At 42.2% G+C, this 26,760-nt stretch overlaps 1 protein-coding gene across 1 annotated transcript in view; it reads right to left on the bottom strand.

Moving 5' to 3' along the window:
- LOC132770143 (deleted in malignant brain tumors 1 protein-like) overlaps positions 1–26,760 on the bottom strand; it is a 54,697-nt gene that overhangs the window by 14,863 nt on the left and 13,074 nt on the right. The window contains exons 8-17 of the mRNA XM_067466269.1: positions 24,706–24,723; positions 23,401–23,418; positions 20,995–21,012; positions 19,863–19,895; positions 19,344–19,655; positions 16,420–16,437; positions 15,616–15,633; positions 13,638–13,952; positions 8,758–8,781; positions 7,078–7,107 (exon numbers count right to left, since the gene is read on the bottom strand). Of these exons, the coding sequence (XP_067322370.1) occupies positions 7,078–7,107; positions 8,758–8,781; positions 13,638–13,952; positions 15,616–15,633; positions 16,420–16,437; positions 19,344–19,655; positions 19,863–19,895; positions 20,995–21,012; positions 23,401–23,418; positions 24,706–24,723 (804 nt within the window). The remainder of the gene's footprint in view (positions 1–7,077; positions 7,108–8,757; positions 8,782–13,637; positions 13,953–15,615; positions 15,634–16,419; positions 16,438–19,343; positions 19,656–19,862; positions 19,896–20,994; positions 21,013–23,400; positions 23,419–24,705; positions 24,724–26,760) is intronic.

Genomic DNA, 26,760 nt, shown 5'->3' with positions numbered 1-26,760 from the left:
TGGCTTTGACTAGGCGGATCTTTGTTGCCAGTCTGATGTCTCTACTCTTTACTATTTTATCGAGATTGGACATTGCTCTCCTCCCAAGAAGTAAGCGTCTTCTGATTTCCTGGCCACAGTCTGCATCTGCAGTAATCTTTGCACCTAGAAATACAAAGTCTGTCATGGCCTCCACGGTTTCTCTCTCTATTTTCCAGTTGTCAATCATTCTTGTTGCCATAATCTTGGTTTTTTTGACGTTTAGCTGCAACCCGGCTTTTGCGCTTTCTTCCTTCACCTTGATTAAAAGGCTCCTCAGCTCCTCCTCGCTTTCGGCCATCAGAGTGGTGTCATCTGCATATCTGAGGTTGTTAATGTTTCTTCCAGCAATTTTCACCCCAGCTTTGCATTCATCCAGCCCCGCACATCGCATGATGTGTTCTGCATACAAGTTAAAAAGGTTGGGTGAGAGGATGCAGCCTTGCCGTACGCCTTTCCCAATCTTGAACCAGTCTGTTGTTCCGTGGTCAGTTCTGACTGTTGCTACTTGGTCCTTGTACAGATTCCTCAGGAGAGAGACAAGGTGGCTTGGGATGCCCATCCCACTAAGAACTTGCCACAATTTATTATGATCCACACAGTCAAAGGCTTTAGAATAGTCAATGAAGCAGAAGTAGATGTTTTTCTGAAACTCCCTGCCTTTCTCCATTATCCAGCGGATATTGGCAATTTGGTCTCTCGTTCCTCTACCTTTTCTAAACCCAGCTTGAACATCTGGCAACTCTCGCTCCATGTATTGCTGGAGTCTTCCTTGCAGGATCTTGAGCATTACCTTACTGGCATGAGAAATAAGGGCCACTGTGCGGAAGTTGGAGCAGTCTTTCGCATTTCCCTTTTTTGGTATGGGGATATAAGTTGATTTTTTCCAGTCTGATGGCCATTCTTGTGTTTTCCATATTTGCTGGCAAATGGCATGCATCACCTTGACAGCATCATCTTTTAAGATTTTAAACAGTTCAGCTGGGATCCCGTCGTCTCCTGCTGCCTTGTTGTTAGCAATGCTTCTTAAGGCCCATTCAACCTCACTCCTCAGGATGTCTGGTTCTAATTCATTCACCACACCGTCAAAACTATCCTCGATATTATTATCCTTCCTATACAGATCTTCTGTATAGTCTCGCCACCTTCTCTTGATCTCTTCAGCTTCTGTTAGGTCCCTGCCATCTTTGTTTCTTATCATACCAATTTTTGCCTGAAATTTACCTCCAATGTTTCTAATTTTCTGGAAGAGGTCTCTTGTCCTTCCTATTCTGTTGTCTTCTTCCACTTCCATGCATTGCTTATTTAAAAATAGTTCCTTATCTCTTCTGGCTAACCTCTGGAATTGCGCATTTAACTGGGCATATCTCCCCTTATCCCTGTTTCCTTTTGCTTTCCTCCTTTCTTGGGCTACTTCCAGTGTCTCAGCAGACAACCATTTTGCCTTCTTGGTTTTCTTTTTCTTTGGAACGTACTTTGTTGCCGCCTCCTGAACAATGTCTCGGACTTCTGTCCATAGTTCTTCTGGGACTCTGTTTACTAAATCTAGTCCTTCAAATCTGTTCTTCACTTCCACTGTATATTCGCTAGGAATGTTAGTGAGATCATATCTAACTGGTCTGTGTATTTTCCCTGATCTCTTTAGTTTTATTCTAAATTGGGCAATAAGAAGTTCGTGATCTGAGCTACAGTCAGCCCCAGGTCTTGTTTTCACCGACTGGATGGATGTCCGCCACCTTTGGCTGCAAAGGATGTAGTCAATCTGATTTCGGTGTTGACCGTCTGGTGAGGTCCAAGTGTAAAGCCGCCTTTTAGGTTGTTGGAAGAGAGTATTAGTTATACACAGCGAGTTTTCCTGGCAAAATTCTATCAGCCTGCGTCCCGCTTCATTTTGTTCTCCCAGACCATGCTTGCCTGTGATCCCTGTTGTCATTTGACTTCCCACCTTGGCATTCCAGTCTCCTGTAATGAAAATAATGTCTCTTTTTGGTGTATTATCCAGTAGGTCCTGCAGATCCTCATAGAACTGATCTACTTCTGCTTCTTCAGCAGCTGTGGTTGGGGCGTATATTTGGATCACTGTAATGTTGAAAGGCTTTCCTTGCACTCGAATTGAGATCATTCTGTCATTTTTTGGGTTGTATCCAAGCACCGCTTTAGCGAATTTCTTATTAATTATGAAGGCTACTCCATTTCTTCGATGTTCCTCTTGTCCGCAGTAGTAGATCTGGTGGTCTTCTGATGTGAAGTGGCCCATTCCAGTCCATTTCAGTTCGCTGACCCCCAGAATGTCTATCTTTAGTCTTGACATCTCACCAATAACAACATCCAATTTGCCCTGGCTCATAGATCTTACATTCCAGGTTCCTATGGTGTGTTGATCTTTAGAGCATCGGATTCGTCGTTCACCTCCAGTACCGTCGGCCGCTAGCCTTCCTTTCGGCTTTGAGCTAGCTGCGTCATCACATCTGGGGCTAGTTGAACTTATCCTCTGCTCCTCCCCAGTAGCATTTTGGCCATCTTCCGACCTGGGAGTCCCATCTTCCAATGGCATACCGACATATCTCTGGTTGTACTGGTCCATTTAGTTTTCTTGGCAAGGATACTGGAGTGGTTTGCCATTGCCTTCCCCAGGGATCACGCTTGGTCTGACCTCTCTGCCACAACCGTCCCGTCTTGGGTGTCCCTTCACGGTTTCGCTCATGACATCATTGAGGTGCTCAAGCTCCAGCGCCCCAACAAGGCGGTGATCCTTTGCTGGAGAATTACTGCACAGTCCCCTCTTATGATGTTTACAGCTTCTCTTGCTAATATGAGGCAGCTGGAAGCGTCTTCTGCTTGTTTGACCGGCAGTGAAAGCTGCACTATGGGACACCCGCTATTGTGTTTTGTACCCTCAAGTACTTTCTAACTTATGACAACCTTACGACAAACTTATCATAAGACTTTCTTGATTTGCTCAATGTCATCTGGTGTGTTTCACTGCTGAGTGGGGATTCTTATACTTTGTCTTCCAGAGAGTAGTGCACTGTTCAAACCACTACATCATGCTGGCTATTTGTTGGCCTGTGGTATCCCTAAGGGATCCCCTCCTCCTCCAGTCCCCATTTAACATATACATCAAACCACTGGGAGATTCCAGAATTTTGGAGTTCAGTGCCATCTGTATGTGGATGATACTGAACTTTATTACTCCTTTCCATAGCAAGCCATGTAAGCTGTTTAGCTTCTGAACAGGTGCCTGTCACCTGTAATCTACTGAATGAGGGCAAACATATTGAAATTCAATCCAGACAAGTTGTCCTGGTCAGTCAAAAGCCAGATAAGGGACGAGGGATTCATCTTGTGCTGGATGGGGGTGGCACTCCCTTTGAAGATGCAGGATCAAAGATTAGGTGTACCCCAGGTTAAGCTCTGATCCTGGAATGACAGTTCAAGTGATGGCTAGGAGTGCTTTTTCACAGTTAAAGCTTATGTGTCTGTTGTGCCCATTTCTTGAGAAGTCAAATCTGGGCACAGTGGCACATGGATTAGCTATGATTGCAAAGGAGCTAAGGCACTTTAGTACTAATGTAGCTGTGCTTCAAGACCAGAGAACAGGAGAGGGACAGCTGAAAGAAGAAAAAGGAAGCTACATCTTCTTCTGGAAGGGACTGCCTGAACAAGGACGAAAAATTCATGGAGTTGGCTTTGCTACCAGAAACGACCTGGTGAATCATCTGTCTGATGCACACATCAACATTAACAAACAACTTTCAACCCTCCAAACCAATCTTGCCAAAATCCACCAGACACTATCATCAGTGCCTATGCACCAATAGATGCTGATGAAAATTTTACTGTCAGCTAGACACCCTCTATATTCATCAGATGGAATAAAACATCTAAAGGGGAAAAATCAATTGCATTCTGTTGGAAAAAGGACTACCATAACCTCCTTAACTGTAGCTCAAATGTGGCAAAAGAAATTCTTGTGCAAATCCTGAAACAACAAACCAGGGATGAGCCTGCATCAATGCCTAGTTTGGAGGAAGTCAGCAATATCATCAGCCAACAACAACAACAACAAAGCCAGCATACCTGACGGGATCCCTGTTGAAGTCTTTAAAGAGAATGGACCTGAGCTAACACAACAATTCCACCAGCTCATTGAAAAAGTATGGGTGACCAAAGAAAATCCCAGCAGACTTCAAAGAGGCCACCATCATCACCCTTTTCAAAAAGAGGAGAAGCACAGACTGTGGAAACTACTGAGGTATCTCCCTTTTAACCTCAGCTGGGAAAATCCTTGCAAGAATCCTTGCAAACCACCTTCTATCTATTTCAGAAGGTGTCCACCTGGAATCCTAGAACAGCCTCCAACTTTCCAGAGAAACTGTGGATATGATCTTCTCTGCATGACAGCTCCAAGAAAAATGCAGGAAACAAAACCAACTCTGTGTACATGGCACTCATCAACCTTGCAAAGGCATTCAACACAGTGAACCGCAATGCTGTCTGGACCATTCTCCTAAAAATTGGATGCCCTGATAAATTTGTGAACATCTTGCAGCTCCTCCATGATGACATGATGGGAACAGTATTGGGCAGCCCATCTAAGTGATCAATTTAAGGTGGAATCAGGTGACAAACAGGGGTGCATTTTTATTACAACCTTATTTACTTTTTAAAAAGTTTTTATTGTGCATTTTCATTTTTTTCACACAAAAAGAAAATCCCCAACCTTATTTTCTATCTTCATAACCTTGAATCTGCACCATGTCAATGGTAAGCCTCCCACTACTATAGAAATCACCTGTTGGACAGATGGCAAGCTATTCAACCTCAGCAGGCTTAAAGGTCACAACAATATCTATGTTAAACTCCAATATGCTGACAATAATGCAGTCTACGCTCATTCAGAAGAAGACCTACAAGCCACTAAACATCTTTCCAAAAGCATATGAAAAGCTTGGCCTCTCACTAAACATTGAGAAAACCAAAGTGCGCTACCAGCAGGCACTAACCAATCCCTCTTGCATTGCAGAGATGTAACATTAGAAAATGTTGGCCATTTCTGCTACCTTGGCAGCTACTTCTCCAAAAAAAGTCAACAGTGACATCAAAATACAACACTGTCTGAGCTCTGTGAGTGCAGAATTGTTTTTTGAATGAAGCAGAGAGACATACGTAGGGAAATACATAGGGATACCAAGATGCTTGTTTATACAGCTATTGCCCTCCCACCTCTGTTATATGCCTGCAAAATATGGACTGTCCACAAACATCACTTTCAACTTCTGGAATGATTCCACCAGCATTGCCTTTGAAAAATCCTAGCAATTTCTTTGAAAGACAGGTGGACAAATGTCAGCATTCTGGAAGAAGCAAAGATCACCACCATTGAAAATCTGATTCTCCACTCTCAACTTCACTGGAGTGGCCACATTATCCAAGTGGCTGATTACCATCTCCCAAAGCAGCTACTTTACTCTCTGCTCAAGAATGAATAATGGAATTTGGTGGACAGCAAAAGAGATTTAAAGATGGCTTTAAAGCTAACCTTACAAACTGTGGATACCAAGAACTGGGAAGCCCTGGCCCTCAAGCATTCTGACTAGAGGTCAGCTGTTACCAACAGTGCTGTGGAATTTGAGAGGTATAAATGGGGAGCAAAATGGAGAAACATGTCAAGAGGAAGGCGCGTCAAGCCAACTCTTGTCAGGAGCGTCTTCCACCTGGAAATTGATGTTTTCACTATGAAAGAACAAGCCAGAATAGGTCTCTAAAGTCACCTCCAGACCCCCTGCCAAGACTTGGAAACCAATCATACTTGGCCACGAGTGATAGCTATATGATGACTTAAGGCCTACTGACACAACAACAATGTAAGGCTGCCCTGAGTTCCCTTGTGGGGAGAAGGGTGGGATAGAAATGCATATAATAAATAAATAAAATAAACAACAACAACAATTTTATTTCTTAGTCGCCTCTCCTTGTGGCAACATGAATATTGTCAACTATTGTACTTATCAGGTATATATATTAAAAGTGATACAGGAGAAGACTTACCTGATGTTGTAGGTGTCACTGTGGTTGATGATACTGGTGCCATAGAGGAATGATAAATAAAAACAAACAGGGAGGTTATTATTAAGTTCAGCTACATGATTACAGAGTATCACAATTGGATTACAGTAACATGTTGTATGTAGGGGGCTGCCTTTGGTGTGTCCAGAATTTTCAACTGCTTTAAAGCACTGTATGAGTTATGTCCAGATCATTTGAAGGGCTGTATTCTCCCTTACAAACCATCATGTGTTTTGAGATCTGCTGGGGAAGCTCTTCTATCTCATCTACCTCACCGATACATTATGTGGGATCGTGGGATCCTCGGGCTTCCCAGAGATGTTAGATTGGCACCATCCCTACTTGCTTTTTTTTTTTTAAAGAGATGATTAAAGACTTTTCTATTCCAACATGCCATTGATGTGTGACTACTTAAGCCCTGCTTTCACAATGCTCTGGATCTTGACAATTATTACACTTATCAGGCAAATATATTAAAAGTGATACAAAATAAGGGATATGTAGTCATGTGTTTTCATCTTTTTCTTCTCTCTGCTTGAGGAAAACAGTGAAAAAAACCCTGAAGGAAATTTAAAATTGTTGAAATTTTAAAATTTTGTATGTTATGATGGAATGATGCCGTCGTCTTATACTTTCCTTCAAATGGGTTGTTGTGCTGTTGCATACTTTCAAAACTTTTCCAACTTATACTGACCCCAAGACAAAATAATCATAGGGGTTTTTCAGCAATAGTTTTACTGAAAGAGTTTGTCTTTGCCTTCCTATGAAGCCAAGAGAGTGTGATTCATTCATAGTTACCTAGTAAGATTCCATGATCGAGCAAGGATTCAAACATTTTTCTCAAGAGTCATAGTCCAACACACAAATGGCTACAGCTAAATGCATTAGGTTAGCCTCATTGAATTTAATGGAACTTACTGTTATTCAGACTAATACAGAAGCATGCAGTTCAGTTCCCAGCATGTGCCAAGAATGTTAAATAAGACTTACCTGTTGTAGGTGTCACCTTGGTTGATGATGCTGGAGTCACAGTGGAATGATAATTAAAAACAAACAGGGAGGTTATTATTAACTTCAGAATTATCCAACCACATTGAATACAAAGAATGAATAATGAATAACCCTCCAGAGCCCCAGAATGACTTGGAGAGCCTCCAAATACAGTAAGTTTATTGAATTTACCATGCTGCACAGTAAACGAAAAAAACAAACAAAACAAAACACATCTGATTACATCTAATGACTAAAAAGTCTTAATGTTATCCTGAGTTTAGAAAGCATGGTAGCTTTCTAAAACTTCCTAAAAGCATAACTCCTGCCCAGAACTGGGATTCTGGAAGTCGTAATAAGTGAAATAGCTTTTCCACTTCTATACTCATTGCACCCACTAAATGTGATGTTTCTGGAGTAAATACCTCAAGATTAAACCTCTTCTCATCTCTTTCTTCTTTCAGGATCACTGAAGACTTTAAGTTTTAAAAACTGTTGTGTTGCAAGATAGAGACAGAAAGATCTTAGGCATACAACCTGAGCCAACCTCACAAAGCATTCCTGTAATGAACATAGTAGCAGATACTGCCTTGAAAAGTCTTTTTTGTTTTTGGGATGGGTGTGTATGTGTGTATATATAAATATATAGTTTTAATTGAGTTTGACCCTGGAGAAGTCATAGAATCATAGAATCCTTGAGTTGGAAGAGACCTCATGGGCCATCCAGTCCAACCCCTGCCAAAAAGCAGGAAAATCGAATTCAAAGCACCCCCGACAGATAGCCATCCAGTCTCTGTTTAAAAGCCTCCAAAAAAGGAGCCTCCAACACACTCTGGGGCAGAGAGTTCCACTGCTGAACAGATTTCACAGTTAGGAAGTTTGTCCTAATGTTCAGGTGGAATCTCCTTTCTTGTAGTTTGAAGCCATTGTTCCATGTGCTAGTCTGCAGGGCAGCCGAAAACAAGCTTGCACCCTCCGCCCTATGACTTCCTCTCACATATTTATACATGGCTATCATGTCTCCTCTCAGCCTTCTCTTTTGCAGGCTAAGCATGCCCAGCTCTTTAAGCAGTTCCTCATAGTATTTCTTCTTCAGACCCTTGATAATTTTAGTCGCCCTCCTCCAGACACATTCCAGCTTGTCAACATCTCCCTTCAATTGTAGTGTCCAGAATTGGACACAGTATTTCACGGGTGGTCTGACAAAGCATGAATGGAGGGTAGCATGGATCTAGACACTATACTCCTATTTATGAAGGCCAAAGTCCCATTGGCTTTTAAAGCTGTCACATCCCATTGTTGGTTCATGTTTAACTTGTTGTCCATGAGAACTCCAAGAACCTTTTCACATGGACTGCTATCGAGCCAGGCATCCCCCATTCTGCATCATTGCATTTCAAGTATGTCTTTAAGTTTGCTTTGTCACATTTTATTTGAAAAACATTAAGTAAATTATCTCTATTTTTTAAAAAAAAATATTCTAATATTCTTTTCTTTTCTAGTGGTTACTGCCACCATGTATTTCATCATGAGAAGTAGTCAGCAACCTGGATTTTACAAGAGATGTGAAATGGTTAAATCATACAAGAAAGGAGAGTTTACAACAGACAACACCAACAATACAATATCCCATTCTGAAGTTTCCCCAAATTATGACTAAGTATATATATATTTGCTTACATGTAGGTATTGTCATTCCAGAATCTGTGGATGAAAATAGAAAGATGCTTAAAGACTTCATATAATTTCTCAGCTATCTTTAATAGAAGGACATGGGAGAAATTCCTTGCAAATAGAGATTTTTTTTTATCATGTTAGAAGCAGCTTGGGAATTTCATGCAAGTCACAACTAGTGTGAGAGAATTGGCCATCTGCAAGGATGTTGCCCAGGGGATGCCCGGATGTGTTACCATCCTGTGGGAGGCTTCTCTCATGTCCCTGCATGGGAAGCTGAGTCTGGCAGACTGGAACTCACCCTGTCTCGCAGATTTGAACTGCCAACCTTCAGGTTTAACCCATTGCACCACTGCAGCTCATTGCGGCACCGTGGCAAATAGGGATGAAGCTATGTTGTGCAAATGGTTCAGAAGCAGAGCCAATGGCTTATTATTTATTTATTTATTTATTTATTAGATGCACTTATTGACCGCCATTCTCAGCCCTTACGGGCGACTCATGGCGGTGTACAGTACACATAAAAAGACAGTTACAGAGGCCAGTATCAACAACATATGACTATACAACAAATACAAACTACATAAAAATCCGCTTCGTCTCTTAGTAGAATCATAGCCAGTCTCATTTTCCTTATACCATTCCAGTTCTCATTACCGTAATGTTGTTGCTTAGCACTTAATTAAATGCCCTCTCGAACAGCCAGGTCTTAAGGCTTTTTCGAAAGGACATGAGGGAGGGCGCCTGTCTGATGTGTGCCGGGAGAGTGTTCCACAGCCGGGGGGCCACCACCGAGAAGGCCCTCTCCCTCGTCCCCGCCAGCCGTGCCTGTGATGCAGGCGGGATCGAGAGAAGGGCCTCCCCAGACGATCTCAAGGTCCTCGTGGGCTCGTAGGCCAAGATGCGGTCAGAAAGGTATTTTGGGCCGGAACCGTTTAGGGCTTTGTAGGCCAAGACCAGCACCTTGAATTGGGTCCGGTAGCAAATCGGCAGCCAGTGAAGCTGGGACAACAAGGGCGTTGTGTGCTCCCTGCTACCCGCTCCAGTTAGTAACATGGCTGCCGCACGCTGGACCAGCTGAAGCTTCCGGGCCGTCTTCAAGGGCAGCCCCACGTAGAGAGCGTTGCAGTAATCCAGGTGGGATGTGACAAGAGCGTGTACCACCGTGGCCAAGTCAGACTTCCCGAGATACGGGCGCAGCTGGCGCACGAGCCTAAGCTGTGCAAATGCTCCCCTGGTCACCGCTGAAACCTGGGGATCCAGGCTCAACGATGAGTCCAGGGTCACACCCAAGCTGCGAACCTGCGCCTTCAAGGGGAGTGCGACCCCGTCCAGCACAGGCTGTAACCCTATATCCCGTTCGGCCTTGCGACTGACCAGGAGTACCTCTGTCTTGTCTGGATTTAGTTTCAGTTTGTTCGCCCTCATCCAGACCGTTACAGCGGCCAGGCACCGGTTCAGGACCTCGACAGCCTCCTTAGTAGCAGGTGGGAAGGAGTGACAGAGTTGGACATCATCTGCGTACAGATGACACCGCACCCCGAAACTCCGGATGATCTCACCCAGCGGCTTCATGTAGATGTTAAACAGCATGGGGGACAGTATGGAACCCTGTGGCACCCCACAAGTCAAAGGTTGTGGTGCGGAACAGGAGTCCCCCAATGACACCTTCTGGGTGCGACCCTCCAGAAATGACCGGAGCCACCGCAAAGCAATGCCTCCAAGACCCATTTCCGCAAGGCGCCCCAGAAGGATACCGTGGTCGACGGTATCGAAGGCCGCTGAGAGGTCCAGGAGCACCAACAGGGACACACTCCCCCTGTCTAGCTCCCGGCGCAGATCATCCACTAAGGCGACCAAGACCGTCTCGGTACCATGCCCCGGTCTGAAACCAGACTGTGCCGGATCCAGATAATCCGTGTCTCTCAAGAATACCTGGAGTTGTGAGGCCACCACGCTTTCCATGACTTTGCCCAAAAAGGGGAGATTGGAAACAGGCCGAAAGTTGTCCAATTTAGTGGGGTCCAGTGATGGCTTCTTCAACAGCGGCTTTATAATAGCCTGTTTTAGGCTCGCTGGAATCTTGCCTTCCCGAAGGGAGGCATTCACCACCACTGTTACCCACTCGGCCAATCCCCCTCTGGCCTCTCTCAGAAGCCAGGATGGGCAGGGGTCTAGGATGGACGTGGTGGGCCTCATTCCTCCAAGTATCTTGTCCACATCCTCGGGTTTCACAAACTGAAAAGAATCCAACAAAATAGGACAAGCAGGTGCTCTCGTTACATCCACAGAGTCTGCATCTAACGCGGCATCCAGCCCAGAACGGATCAAGGCGACTTTGTCTGCGAAGAACCGAGCAAATGCTTCACAGCGCGCGACCGAATTGTCAGGGCTCCCACCTGCAGAGGCGGGAGTTAAAAGACCTCTGACAATCCGAAACAGCTCCGCCGGACGGTTCTTTGCAGACGCAATAGTGGCCGCAAAGAAAGTTTTCTTTGCGGTCTTTATTGCCGCGGCATATGCCCTAAGAAAGGACACAAACCGTGCTCGGTTTGACTCGCTCGGTTCCGAACGCCACACGCTCTCTAGTTCCCTCTTCCTTCGCTTCATAGCTGCCAGCTCCTCAGTAAACCAAGGGGCTGGTTTAGCTCGGCTACTTGAGAGGGGTCGTTCCGGAGCAATCATGTCAATAGCCCTGGTCATCTCCCCATTCCAGAGAGCCACCAAGGCTTCGACATGGTCACCTACCGAGGTGGCGGGAAAATCCCCAAGAGCCGTCAGGAAGCCATTCGGATCCATCAGTCTCCTGGGGCGGACCATCTTAATGGGTCCTCCACCTTTGCAGAGGTTAGGGGGCGCAGTGAGCCTAAATCTGATCAGGAAGTGGTCGGTCCATGGCAACGGAGAGATGGACAACTCCTCCACACCGCCACCCTGTTCCCATCCCTGACAGAAAACCAAATCCAATGTGTGTCCAGCACAGTGGGTGGGGCCAGATATTTGTTGGGACAGCCCCATGGTTGCCATGGCAGACATGAAGTCCTGAGCCGCGCCTGTGAGGGTCGTCTCGGCATGGACGTTGAAGTCTCCCAGCACAAGAAGCCGTTGAGACTTCAATGCCAGGCTCGAGACCACCCCCGCTAGCTCAGGTAGGGAGACTGTAGTGCAGCGAGGTGGACGGTACACTACTAGAATCCCTATACTGCCCCGGTCACCCACCCTCAGGTAGACGCTTTCGAAATTTGCGGTCTGCGGGATGGGGCACCTGGTCAGATGGATGGAGTCCCTATAGACCACTGCGACCCCACCTCCCCGCCCTCCGGATCTAGGTTGGTGCTGCACGGAGAAACCCGGTGGACAAAGCTGGGTCAGATTTACTCCTCCAGCTTCATCCAACCAGGTCTCCGTGATGCACGCCAGATCTGCCCGTTCGTCCAGGATTAAGTCCTGGATCCAGGTCGTTTTTCCGTTGACAGATCTGGCGTTCAACAGCACCACCTTCAGACCGGAGGGTCCGCTCACCTGGTTACACCAATTTACCTTAGGAGACCGATTTGGAATTTTGATTATAGATAAGTGGTCCGAATTTGGCCGAATTTGAGGTCTCCTTTTCCCGCATCTCCTCCTTCCCACCACGACCTCTATGGGGGCCCCTCGGCTATGTAGAAAGTGGAATTTCCACTTCCCAATGTCAGCAAAGGATCAGACTGGTGGTAGCATAACATACCTTTGCCTGATGCTCCTCAGTTGCAATATATTGTTTGTACATTTTAAAAAGCCTTAAATTTGACCATTCCACAAATTGTTCTACCTGCTAATTATTTATAAAGGAATCTGAACTTGTTTAAGTGACTAAAATTTTGTATCATATTTTGCTATATACCATTTTAGGTTTCATATAAGATGGATAGAATCAGCCACAGAAACATGTCTGGAAAGTTATGTGGAATCCCAACGTTTCTGGGCTGAAGTTTCCACAAATCCTAGCTGACCTCTATGTCAGTGTTTCTCAATCTGGGGGTTGGGACCCTGGGGGGTCATGAGGAAGTATCAGAGGGGTCACCAAAGACCATATCAGAAACCACAGTATTTTCTGTTGGTTATGGGGGTTCTGTGTGGAAAGTTTGGCCCAATTCTATCATTGGTGGGGTTCAGAATGCTCTTTGATTGTAGGTGAACTATAAATCCCAGCAATCCCAAATGTCAAGGTCTATTTTCCCCAAACTCCATCATTGTTCATACTTGGACGTATTGAGTATTCATGCTAAGCTTGGTCCAGATCCATCATTGTTTGAGTCCACAGTTTTCTCTGGATGCAGGTGAACTACAACTCCAAAACTCAAGGTCAATGCCCACCAAACCTTTCCGGTATTTTCTGTTGGTCATGGGAGTTCTGTGTGCCAAGTTTGGTTCAACCCCCCCCCCCCCCCCAACTGTCATTTTGGAAGCTGGTTAAAACCTTCCTTTGAAAGCAGGCCTTCCCTGAAGAAGATTATCAGATGGACAGATATAGTGGTGTGCAATACTTGAGCTATATATAGCAGACCTCCAGTAATTGATTTGATTAGTTTCTTATGGCCTAAAGGAATAGGATATTATATGGCTTTTAAATTGTATGTTTAATATGTTTTTATGTCAGTTTTATGTCTTTTATTATGGGGAATGGGACTTTTTAATGTTGTTTTAATGTTTAACTGTTGTAATTTGTTAATTGTTGCATGGGGATTTATGTTGTATTTTAGCTGTCAGATTTTATAAGATGTAAGCCACTTTAAGTCCCTTTGTAGGGACAAAAGCAGAATAGAAATAAATAAAGGAATAATTCCCACAAAAATTCTAATTAGGATAATTAGGATATTTGTAATGGAAAAGAGAACAATGGGTACCTGAGCATATAACACCAGCGTGCTTGTAGTTTCCACATGTAGCAGGTCGATACTCATAAGAACAAGAAAACAAATCATATTCGTCACCAGAGCAATCTACTTTTGACATCAAAGGGCCACCTGTTCCTTCTCCAAAAAAACCATTAGTCACGGCAGCCAGAGCATGGCCACAACCAAGATACTGGTTGCACATGACCTCGGCATCCCTTATGTCCCATCCTTCACTGCAAATCACAGTCCGCCAGCTTGCAAAGTAAGTGACTTCAACACGACCAGCACACGAATTGGGACCATTCTCTAGCTGAAAAGACAAGACTTGGGGGGGGGGGGGGTTAAATGGTTAAAAATATCATTGCACATATCTATATTGCCATTAAAATACTTTTTAAAAAACATAGTTTGCAAACAATGTCTGGCATCTGACACGTCAGTTACAATATCTTGAATTAGAGTAGGAGTCTTATCAGATTAAAGCATGGGTCCATTTTAAATCCAGTTTCTGCCTCATGCAGAATTTTGGGCCTTGTAGTTTTAGGGAGGGGACTTGAAATTGCTCAGCCAGACAGTCCTGAGCCTCACTAAACTACAAACCCCAGAATTTTTCAGGAGAAAAAAGAACAGATTTAAAATGGATCCACGTTCTAGTGTGACAAGGCTGTTAGGGCATTGTAACTGCAATTGTTGCACTAGTGTTTTTGTTCTGGAAGGTTAAATCACCCCAAGGACCCTCCAGTGCCTATGAGGATAAAAAGTTCTTCATATTGTCATAGCTGGAGCTTGATTTGATCCCATTGCAACAGTTAGATAAATGTGCACATTTTAAAAATCTGAAGTTGGAAACACAACTTTGTAATGTGCACCCAGAAAAAATACATTAATGTGAACAGTTGAAGTAGTTTAAATAAGATATCAAGAAAAAGCTTATTATCATAGTGCTGAATTCAATTGTTAGTCATAAATGAAGTAGAACCACTCAATTAGTGAGGTTCAGATAATGGTTGACATTCTATTCATCAGTCAATTTAATAGATCTACACTGGTTGGGACAATTGGATTTAGGTCCTCTGTTGTCCATTCCCATCTTTACAGTGCACAATTATATAGAGACTATTTTTAATGCTTCTCTCTGGAACTCTAATCACTGGAATTTACTAGGCTGGTTTCTAGGCAGAGCTGAAAATAAACATCTTTGGCTCTTGTTAGCTATGAGTAGAATTTAGTGTGCAGTAACTGCTTGATTATTATCCTGATCAGAGTTTTGAAAAGTTATTTTGGACCAGTGCCCACACTGGCTGGAAATGTTGGGAATCCTAATAAAAAACTTTTTTCCATGTTCTTCTACTTAGAAAATGAAGAGAATGTAATCTCTGCTTTTTCAGGCAACTTGACTAAAACATATAGTTTGAAGATTTCTTAGAAACACTATTGCTTATCTGTTCTGTACTTCATAGCACAGAGCAGTGGTCCTCAACCTGTGGGTCCCCAGGTGTTTTGGCCTTCAACTCCCAGAAATCCTAACAGCTGGCAAACTGGCTGGGAGTTCTGGGAGTTGTAGGCCAAAACAGCTGGGGACCCACAGGTTGAGAACCACTGAGTTATATAGAACAGCAATAGGAAACCTAACTCTGCTGACACTGGTAGACTCTAGGTCACACCACAATTGGATACCTTGGCTCAGGAAGATGGGTGCTCCAGGCCAAAAATATCTGTAATGGGCCATGGGTTTCTATGCCCTGGCACAGTGTGAAATTATTAATATGAATAACATTATATTAAAACCAGGAAGAGTTTGCAGAGCTCTCACTCATTGCTACTCATTAGTTGTACAATTTATCCAACCAATACAATTCATTACATTGAAAGAATATGATATAAAACACTTTATTCAGATGGTTCTAGATGTTTACTTCATGTTGATTTACACTAATGTCAATACTGTAGTTAAAAGCAGTTGCCTTAAAACACATCAAAGACTCACCATCTCCTATAGTTCCAGCTGGAAAAAAATGTAAAAAAGTGATGGTTAATATCTGTAATCCATGTTTATATGAAATAATTCTTTATCTCATCAAATGTAAAAGCTTTCAAGACACTGATTCTTCTAGAGCAGAAGTCGGCAACATTCTTTTGGTAAAAGAGCCTGGCGTGTTCTCTGCCAGATCTGGAGGTGGATATTTGCAACTCTCCATGTCCCCAAAACTAAGACCTGCAGACAGTTTGTACGAACCATTGATAAAATCAAAATGTCATTACATTTTCTTGCTTATAGTCTTAGCATAACTGAGTTGCATGGGAAGACTCAGGGGCCTTCCACACATCCCTATATCCCAGAACATCAAGACAGAAAATCCCACAATATCTGCTTTGAATTGGGTTATCTTGAGTCCACACTGCCATATATTCCAGTTCAAACAGATAATGTGGGGTTTTCTGCCTTGATATTCTGGGATATAGGGTTGTGTGGGATATAGGGCTGAGAGGATCTCTACGAATATGCTAGATCCTCCAATGCTACTCTATGGTAACTTCAGGGGATATATATCATAGGCTACCCCCCCCCCTTTTTTTTTTTTGCTTCCCAGAGTATATAAAGGCTAAGCAAGCTCCTACACATTCTGGCATCTCCTTTTATATCCATCAAGAGATGTCGTACAGTGTCCCTTTCTGGGTCTGTAGATTTTTCTTGTATATCAGAGGATGAGAAAAACTTCAGCTTTTTGTACTCTAGTAAAGAGATAATTGTATACAAGAAGAGAGATTCATAAATAAAATATAGACTTACATGGTTTATAGATTTCATCTGTTAAGAAAGAGACAATAATAGCAAAAGGTAAGAATATGGCAACTATGATGGACTACTATATATATTTGTTTTTCTGATACACTCTAGTTTTTGAGATACATATGCCGATTGATATCAAACTATAGTTAACATGACAAAGCTTGTTCATTAGGAAGAATATACAAACTAAAAGGTTGAAGCAACTCTCTTTTGCCTGAGTCTACTGTGGGTGTAGTAAAATTCCAATCGAGTTCACTGAGTGTAAATTACTATTGTACTTCAAACTGAGTTTGTAGCAATTGATGTAACTAAGGTTGAAAGCAGAGGAAGAGAGACAAACTGGGTGTTTTTAAAGAGCTGAGAAAGTGAGATGACAGTCAGGTCAGTTATTACAAAATTTGCCAACTTTACCAAATTGTAATTGTTCTGTGTGTCCTGAACATGCCTAGTCAATGCAACTAACATTTTAGGAAGACTGCTGTGGGAAAAACCCTTGAATATTGAAGAGATCGGTTGGAGTGTCACAATTGTTCTGTCCTTTCTCAAAAAAACCTTTAGGGTTAAATCTTCTGTAAATATTACTTTGAGGAATTTTGTTTCAGAGTCAGAACTAATGAGAAAGGTATTAGTAGGTTTGCCCCCTGTTCACTCACTTGGCTACTTGGCTACTATGGGACTCACTTGGCTTATCCATCATATTTTGAGTTAATTATTTGGATAGCACAAAATGTTTACTTTTTGCACACCTAGGTGATAAGACACCTGAGTAAAACAAAGTGGTTAATTAATTGAGGGTGCTTCCAAACAGCCATTTATCCCGGGAACATTTGCGTTTAAAAACATGAATGATCCCGGGTTCCCAGCCACACAAACCCCAGAAAGTGCGTGCTTTCTGTGGTGGCTGTCCAGATGTTCTCCCAGAACTTTGTGGGAGAACAGCCAGACATTCTAACCCCCTCCTCAAAAGCCCTCAAAAGCTCTTTAAAAAATAAAAAACTTACCCGGCCTCTATTCGCGTGATGCCAGAGCTCTCCAGAAGAAAGGGGGGGGGGGCAGGAGTGATTCCCACCTTCTTCTGATGCATAATTTCCTACATGCCAGGAGAGCTTTGGTATCACACGAATGGAGGCTTTTTTTTTTTTTAAAAAAGATCTTTTTTTTAAAAAAAGGGGGCTTTTGGGGAGGGGGTTGTGTTTTCATGGTTGTCTGGACTAATTTAGCCCGGAAAATCATGGGACTACTGTCTGGACTACCCCCTCAAAAGCCCAGAACTTTTGAGGGAATAGTCCACATAGTGGAATCCACTAACAAATTAATTCACCACAAACCAGGGTTTTCCTGGTTTTTGGTGAATTAATTTGTGTTTCTCATGGATGTCATTTGAACAGCCCCCTTTTAATTGTAGGGACTCCTGTGTTAAAGGGGCTGTCTGGTTGGGGCCTGAGATGGCTATACAAACTCTGGCAATTCAGCGTAAAGCTGAACCTCACTACAGGCTGATACAGGTAAGGTGCTGAAAATTGGACACTCCAAGGGATTCCCACCAGCTGTTTGAGGAAAGGACATTTCGTAGGTGTGTACTTCTCTTTTTGATGTTTTTGCCCGCTTCTTAATAAATTCTTGTACTCTTAGTCACTTGTGTGCTAATTGCCTTTGAATCCAAAAAGAACCACTGGTAAAACAAATGTAAAATTGTACTTCTGCCAAGCAATTCCCAATATATCTGAAGTCAGACACACAACTTTGATAATTCTTCACTCAAGACTTATGCTGCAAAACAACTTCCATGACAACATGATGGAAATGTTATTCCATGACAGATAACATATATTAATTTTCCCTCCTCACAATAGTTTGATCCATTGTAATCACCAAATAAGTCAGACCATGGGAGGAGTTCTCACAGAAACCCTGCTCTTCTTCCCTGGGAATTCGTGAACTTACTGTAGAAACTTTCCATAAGAGTCTCAAATAAGTATCAAAATGGCATGGGAATGAGCTACTGGGTCAATTCATAGGTCAACTACCATAATGCTAAGAGCTGGCCCATGTGTAAGTGAAAACATGTCATTCAGTTATATGATCTTTTTTGCTTTTTTTGTTTTTCCTTTCTGGCCTTCCTGTAATTACATGATTCACCCTGAACAAAAAACAAACTGTGTCAGCATAGGCAAAGATTGCAGAATAACACAAGAATTGATACAAGCTCTTGCCAAGGTGATACAGATGTTTGAACAAACTACCTAAGGTAGTGGCTGGATTACCTTTGACCTGTCAAAACACAGGAAAAAGTTAGCACACATATCAAGGGAGGAGGTGTAATTATGTGGTTGCATGAAGAAGAGAAAGAACTAAATATCTTCTCAAATTGAATCATGCAACTCCTGATGTCCTAGTGCCCATTCCACATTGTCAGTGCTCATATTACCTGAGAGCTTATGGGAATTATTATCAAGAAAGCAGCTTTGTCAGGGCTTTGCAGAAAGTTGCTCAATTGCAGGTAAGGTAAACTCTTTATCAATGGGCAGTGAATCCATTATAGGGCCCTTCCACACAGCCATATAACACAGAATATCAAGGCAAAAGATCCCACAATATCTGCTTTGAACTGACTTATCTGAGAAATATACACTGCCATATATTTCAGTTCAAAGCAGATAATGTGGGATTTTAGTCAGCTGTGTGGAAGGAGCCTTAGTCAGACATTTAAAGAAGCTATTCATAAATCCATTCAAAGGAGTAGTTCATAAACTTTAAAAGCTCAATTAAAGTTTATACCAAGAGTTAGAAGAGATTCACTGCCCAATGAGACAGAAGTTATGGGTCACCAGTGAAGTCTCCATTTGGTCAGTGATCACTTGGCTTTATCCACAGATGAGATGCATTTCAAGATAAAGACAGTTCTTCAAATAATGTGTTTGTACCTTGGCAGAGAATAGTAGCATCCTGTTGATGAGTGCAACTATGGACTCCCCATCCACGGTTCTTGCAGTCCCACAGGAAGGCTTCATCCCCCTCACACTGGACACCATCTAAGAGGATTCGGCCTGAGCCCTGACCAAATCGAGGCCAAGATACGACTTGAATAGCATCTCCACAGCCAAGTTGCCTGCAGACAACCTGAGCGTTCTTGATATCCCAGTTGTTGCCACAAACAGTCCCCCAGGCGCCTTGATAATAAACTTCCACACGTCCCTCACAGTAATTATAGGTATCAGCTAGCCTCAGGGACAGTCCTGTGAAAGAGCAAAGTGAATGGATCACATTGGCTAAGATCAAAAGTGGGTTATGGAAGTTGCAAAGTCTTTAAAAAGTAAACTTTCCTTGATGACCACTTCAAGCAGTTAACTGCACCATGCTGACTAAAGTAGGTTCCATTGAATTAAATGGGATTTACTTTTATCTAGTTATCAGCATATGCCCAGTATGATAGTAAGACTTACCTGGTGTTGTAGGTGTCACTGTGGTTGATGATGCTGGTGCCACAGTGGAATGGTTATTAAAAACAAAACAAGGAAGTGAATATTGAGTTCAGGATTATCCAAACACATATCATACAAAGATCTTCTAACTCAGGATGACAATTTATAATATGATCCAAGACATCTGTGTTCAGAGGTATGTCCCATAAACACCCAAAGGCTAATTTCAAAGCAAGAGGCTATGGGATTGTTGGGTTCGTTTTGCAACATTGTTTGAATAATACACAAAAAATATGCATGGGAAAATGGATTTAAATTGGCATTTCTTCTTACAGATTTAAATAATTGGTTTAATTATTTTGCTTTGCTTTTAATCAGTTCAAACACAAAACATGATATTCGGTTTCATCTTTCATCTCAAATTCCAAAAGAATTAAAATGAAGCATTTGGAATCTGTTTCTCAATTTGCAACTGTAATTTTTAAAGTAGTTCCTCAAGAGGGAGCTAAATCTCTAACTCAGGGCCCTTTCACACAGCCCTATATCCCAGAATATCAAGGCAGAATATCAAGGCAGAGTGTGGACTCTGCTTTGATATTCTGGAATATAGAGCTGTGTGGAAGGGCCCTCTATTAGATTAGTGAATACTTCATCAAAAGGTCAGTCTCAAGTTGAGGAAATTAGTAAAGTATGTGTAACTATTGTCTTCTAGTTTTACCCCCACACTTCCACCTGCATTTAGGCTGGATCTACACCAAATTATTTCCCAGGATCTGATCCCAGATTATCTGATTTGAACTACATTGTTTCAGTCTACGCTGCCAGATAATCTGGGGTAAGAAGATATCTGGAATCAGATTTGCCCAAGATCACCCAGTGGTTGTCACTGGCTGAGTGGGGATTCAAGAGAGGTAGTTCAATGATCAAACCACAACATCATGCTCACTCTCAGTTGGCCTGTGGGGTCCCTCAAGGATTGATTCTGTCCCCTCCAGCATTTAACATATACTTGAGACCACTGGGAGACATCCAAAGTTTTGATGTTCAGTGCCATTAGTATAACACCCAACTTCACATAGATTCTCCTCGTCAGACATAAGGCAGATCACGGAATGGGGATTCAGCATTTGCCCAGAATGTTAGTATGACTTACCTGATGTTGTTGAAGATGCTGGTGCCACAGTAGAATGATAAATTAAAAACAAAACAGGGAGGTTAAGTTCAGAATCAGCCAAGCACATTTTAAACAAAGATCATCTCACTCTGTGTAAATAATGAACAATATTAAATACAAACACTCAAACATTTTTTAAAATAAATATCTATGCTTAAACTGATAACAAGATAAGTTTTGCACAGTCTTGATACTAGCCCTTTCTATTAAATTCCAAACTGCATTAATGTCTCTATCAGACACATTCCATTAAAGGAGGCATTTCCACAGGAAACCAGTCTGGTCCTTTCCCAAATATGCATATTTACAACTTTCAAATAAAAACTGATTTGGTCAAAAGTAATACTGATGTACTTCTATCACCTAGTCTGACTCCTACAATCTATATGAAGAATGATGAATGGTGGAATACTGTTTTGCTCACCATGGGGGAAAAGCAGGATGGCATTTCTAATCTCCTCTTGCATTATAGGTAACTAACCAGTGGGAGGAGGCTGGAAAGGTCATCTTGCTGCACTTTGATTGCCAGGGAAAGCCAGCTGCATTATTTGATATACCTGTTGGGAAGGTTGGGGGCCTTTTACGAGTATTGGTGCTATGTTGGAACATTGCACTATTTCTCTGAAGAACAAGGTTTGAATCCCCACTCAACCAGCAATAGTGCCACAACCATGAATATGGAACATGGCTGAATATGAGAAGATCTGGACACAAGAGGATAACGTTTCCAGCATTTTCTCATGCCACGTAAGACTGAAAGGAAGAATTGCAACAGGAGTCCTGCTTCTGATGGTTACAGCTTCCTTTGCTGGTGGGAGGAAGATAGAAACATTCTCCTCCTGCTCCTTGATCAGCAGCTTTAACTGCAGTACACAATGCCAGCCATTTTGTTTTGTGCCTTCAAGTCATTTACAACTTATGGCAACCCTCAGGTGAACTTATCATGTGGCTTTCTTGATTTGCCCAAGGTCACCCAGTGGTTTTCACTGGCTGAATGGGGATTTAGACCTTATTTTCAAGAGAGGTAGTTCAATGCTTGAACCACTACACCATGCTGACTCTCTGTTAGCCTGTGAGGTCCCTCAAGGATTGGGTCTGCCCCCTCCACCATTTAACATATAGAGACAGCCAAAGTTTTGAGGTTCACCATCATTGGTATGACACCCAACTTCATGGCGATCCTCCTGGTCAGTTGAAAGACAGATCAGGGGACAAATATTCAGCATTTGTCCAAAATGTTAGTATGCCTTACCTGATTTCGTTGATAATGCTATTGCCATAGTATAATGATAAATTAAATAAAAATAGGGAGGTTATTAAATTCAAAATCTGCCACACACATTGTTGGGGTTCAGCCTCCGTGTGAACCTCAATCTCTGTGTGAACCTGATTCTCTGATTGTATTTCCTGATGCAACTGAGCAAGCCAATGAACATGTATCTTTCCCTGATAGTGTTGAAACTGTTGGTGCTGAAGTGAGTGGCAGGGAAAGTGAAACTAAACAGCCTGATGAGAATGTTTTAGAATCAAGCTGTGATAGTTCTCCAGAGGGAATCGCACCTGGGTTTTTTTAATGAGGACTGAAGGGAACAGATTTGGAAAAACAGGAGTGAATCACAGTTTCTACAAAGGTCAAATAGTTTACGGGAGAAGGAGGCTCAGGCTTCTTCAAAGTCTGGGGGCGTTTCAAGAAATAGTTTCTTTAGTTTAAGGGGCCTTCCCTTGGTTGTCTTGTTAGATCAAGCAGCGTTTTAGACTGAGGCAGCACCTTGGCAGTTTTCCTGTGTTCCATGGCCTGCATTCCCAGAGGCTTCTAGTTTTCAAGTACGATCAGTGATGCTAACAGGTTCCTAGTTTTTGTATTGTTGTTTTTGGAATTTTGCTCAAGTTCAAAGATTTTTTCCTGACTGCTGAGTTTCTACTGTGGCTTTTTGACTTTGCATTTACCTTTCTTTTGTAACCATTTTTCATCAATAAAAAAGGATTGTTTTTCTCACAGTCCAGTGTGGTGGATTTAATCTTATGGTCTCGTTTCCTGATCTGGGATGCAACACACATTTTAAACAAAGATCACCTCACTCAGGGTGGATAATAACAACAACCACAAACACACAAATGATTTTTTTAAAAAATCTTAAATATAAAATTTAAAACTTATAACAAAATAAATGTTGCACAATCATGACTGCAATACAGATCTGTCTCCCACCCTATCCCCGACTATTTAACATATGCATGAAACTGCTGGGAGACATCCAGTGTTCAGTGGTTTAGTGCCATCAGTATGTGGATGACACTGAACTTCATGGAGGTTCTTCTGGTCAGACAAAAGGCAGATCAGGGAACAGGGTTTCATCATATGCCCAGAATATTAATAAGACTTACTTGATGATGTTGATGAGACTGGTGCCAGAGTGGTATGATAAATATAAACAAAACAGGGAAATTATTATTAAGTTCTGAATCAGTCAAGCACCTTTAAAACCAAGATCGTCTCACTCAAGGTGAATAATAAACAACAGTAAACACAAACAAACAAGTTTTTTTTTTTAAAAAAAATCTTAAGTATCAATTTTAAAACACATAACAGGATAAATATTGCATACTCTTGATATTAGCCCTTTCTAGTAAAACTCCAAAGTGCGTTAATCTCTCTATCAGATACACTCCATAAAGGAGGCTCTTCCATACAGAATCAATCTGGTCTTTTCTCAAATATGCATATAAACATATCAATTTGGTTAAAAGTAATATTGATGTAGTTGCATCTCCTAGCCTGACTCCCACAATCTATATTAAGAATGCTGAATGATAGAAATCTGTCTTGCTTGCCATGGTCAAAAAGCAGGATAGCTTTTCTAGTTTCCTTTTGCGTCATAGGTCACTAGTAGGAGGAGGCTGGAACAGTCATCTTGGTGCACCACAATCACCAGGGAAACCCAGATGCATTATTTGATATACCTCCTGGGAAAGTTGGGGGCCTTTTACCATTTTGGTGTTAAGTTTGAACATTGCACTAACTCTCTGAAGAACAAGGTCTGAATCCCACTCAACCAGTGATAGTGCCACAGTCATGAATATGGAACATGGTTGAATACGAGAAGATCTGGACTCAAGAGATGAAATTTCCCATTCTCTTCTCATGGCACATGAGGTTGCAAGGAGGAATTGCAGTAGGGGTCATGATTCTGGTTTTTTTTTTTTTGCAACCTTCCTTGGAGGTGGAAGACAGCTGGAAACATCCTCCTCCTGCTCCTTGATCAGCAGTTCTAACTACAATACAGAATTCCTGCCCATGTCATGCCTTCAAATAATTTCCAACTTATGGTGACCATCAGGGGAACTTATCATGTGGATTTCTTGATTTGCTCAAGTGCACCCCATGAATTTCCTGGTTGAATGGAGATTCAAACCTAGTTCTCCAGAGAGCCACTCCAATACTCAAACCACTACCCCATACTGCTTCTCTGTTGGCCTGTGGGAACCCCAGGGTTTGTTTCTGTCCTTCACCTCACCTCATCCCTGGCTATTTAACATATGCATGAAATTGTTCAGCGACATCCAGAGTTTAGTGGTTCAGTGCCCATTGGTATGCAGATGACATCCAACTTCATGGAGGGCTTCTTGGTCAGACAAAAGGCGGATCAGAGAACACGTTCTGAATATGTCCAAAGTGTTAGTAAGACCTACCTGGTGTTGTTGATGATGCTGGTGCCATAGTGATGTGAAAAATAAAAATAAAACAGGGGGGTTATTATTAAGTTCAGAATCAGCCAAGCACATTTTAAACAAAGATCAACTCACTCGGGGTGCACAGTAAACACAAAAACATATATGAGTTTTTAACAAAAATCTAAAATATTATTTTTAAACAAATAACAATATACAGTAAATGTTGGTGTTAACCCTTTCTAGCAAATTCAAAACTGCCTTAATGTCTCTATCAGATGCAGTCCACTAAAGGAAGCTCTTTCATGCAGAACCAAATTGGTCCTTTCTCAAATATGCATATTTACATTCTTCCAAATGTATGAATTTAGACAAAAATTGGAGCATGGCTGAATACAAGAAGATCTAGACTCAAGAGGATGAGTTTCCAGCCTCTTCTCATGGTAAGTGAGACTGCAAGGAACAATGGCCTGCTTCTGGTTATTGTAATCTCCCTTGCTGGTGGAAGGCAACTGGAAACATCCTCCACCTGTTCCTGGATAAGCAGATGTAACTGTGATACAAGATGCCAGTCATTCCTGTGCCACATTGGGTTGTTGTTGTTGTTGTGGTGGTGGTGGTGGTGGTGGTTGTGTGTGTTCAGGTAATTTTGAAACATGACAACCCTAAAGCAAATCAATCATGGCATACTCTTGACTTGCTCAAGGTCATTTGGTGGGCTTCATTGGCTGAGTAGGGATATGAACCCTGTTCTCTAGTTATTGCAAAATGTTGTCTCTCTGGTAGATGTGGATTCTCAGGGATCAGGTTCACTGCCTATTCATTAACCTGCTGAGAAACGTCCAGGGTTTTTGAGTGTTGTGCTACCAGTATGCAGATAATACCCAACTTTTATTACTTCTTTCCATCACAAGGAAGCTGTCCTGATCCTAAACCATTGTCGGTCATTAGTATTTGACTGGAAGAGGGTAAACAAATTGAATCTCAATCTAGACAAGACTGAGGTCCTCCTGGTCACTTGAAAGGCAGATCAGGAAACAGGGATTCAGTTTGTGTTGAAAGGGGGTATATTCCCTTTGAATATGTGAGTTTTGTAGCGGGTTAGCAGTTAAAGCATGTATACCAGAGAAATCAGATCTAGAAATAGTGGCATATGCGTACATCTTAGCTGGATTTCTGTAACATGCTCTATGTGGGGTTTAAAGTGTGTTTGGAAATTCAACTGGCCCAAGGAGCTACAGCCAGATTTCTAACTGGGACTGGCTACAGGAAACACAAAGCTCCCTTGTTGCAACAGCTCTGCTGGCCAATCCATTTTAAAAATGTGCTAAAAATCATACATGTCAGGGTCAGGTTGTTTGAAGGGATGTATACTTGCTTATGAATCAGCCTTTGCTTTAAGATATGCTAGGTACAGGCATGTAGCCGGGGGGGGGGGGGGGGCTTGAGGGGCTTCAGCCCCCCCCCGAAATTCTCATGGTGGTTCGCGAAAAGGCCTTACTGGTGCATTATTTAAACTGTTATGTTTATTCATATCATGATCTGATCACCATACTCAATATATCCCATATGCATGGGGGTATTGGTGTAATGATGCAAAAGGTTTGCTAGGGTAGACCCTCTTTCACTCAGACTCAACCCCCCTGAAACTCAACCCCCCCCCCCCCGAAACCACCCCTGAAAAAATTCAGCCCCCCCCCCCCCTTGAAACGAAATCCTGGCTCTACGGGCCTGGCTAGGTACATCATGTGGGAACACAGGAAATCACCACCTTGGTGGCTGCCCCTCTGGCTCTATAACTTTTTCCTCAGAGAAATTAGATTTCCTTTCTTTTGTGGACCATTGGAATTTGATATGCAACTATATAAGGAGTATTTATACAATGCACTGGATATTGTCAATTATACTTGTGTGAGTATATTTTAACTCAATTTTGATTTTATGGATTTTTAAATTGTTTTGTAACTTTAGCAAATGTTTGGTTTTTAACAATGTTTTTTAAATTGTTTTAAGTCCTTTGAATCTCAATTCAGCAAAAAGCGGACCTCATGAAGTATTCTTGTGAAGAGCTGTCTA

This window comes from Anolis sagrei, chromosome 3 (assembly GCF_037176765.1).
Source record: "Anolis sagrei isolate rAnoSag1 chromosome 3, rAnoSag1.mat, whole genome shotgun sequence".
NCBI lineage: Eukaryota > Metazoa > Chordata > Lepidosauria > Squamata > Dactyloidae > Anolis > Anolis sagrei.
The sequence above is the reverse complement of the archived record's forward strand: the minus strand, read 5'-3'. Positions and strand labels throughout refer to the sequence as shown.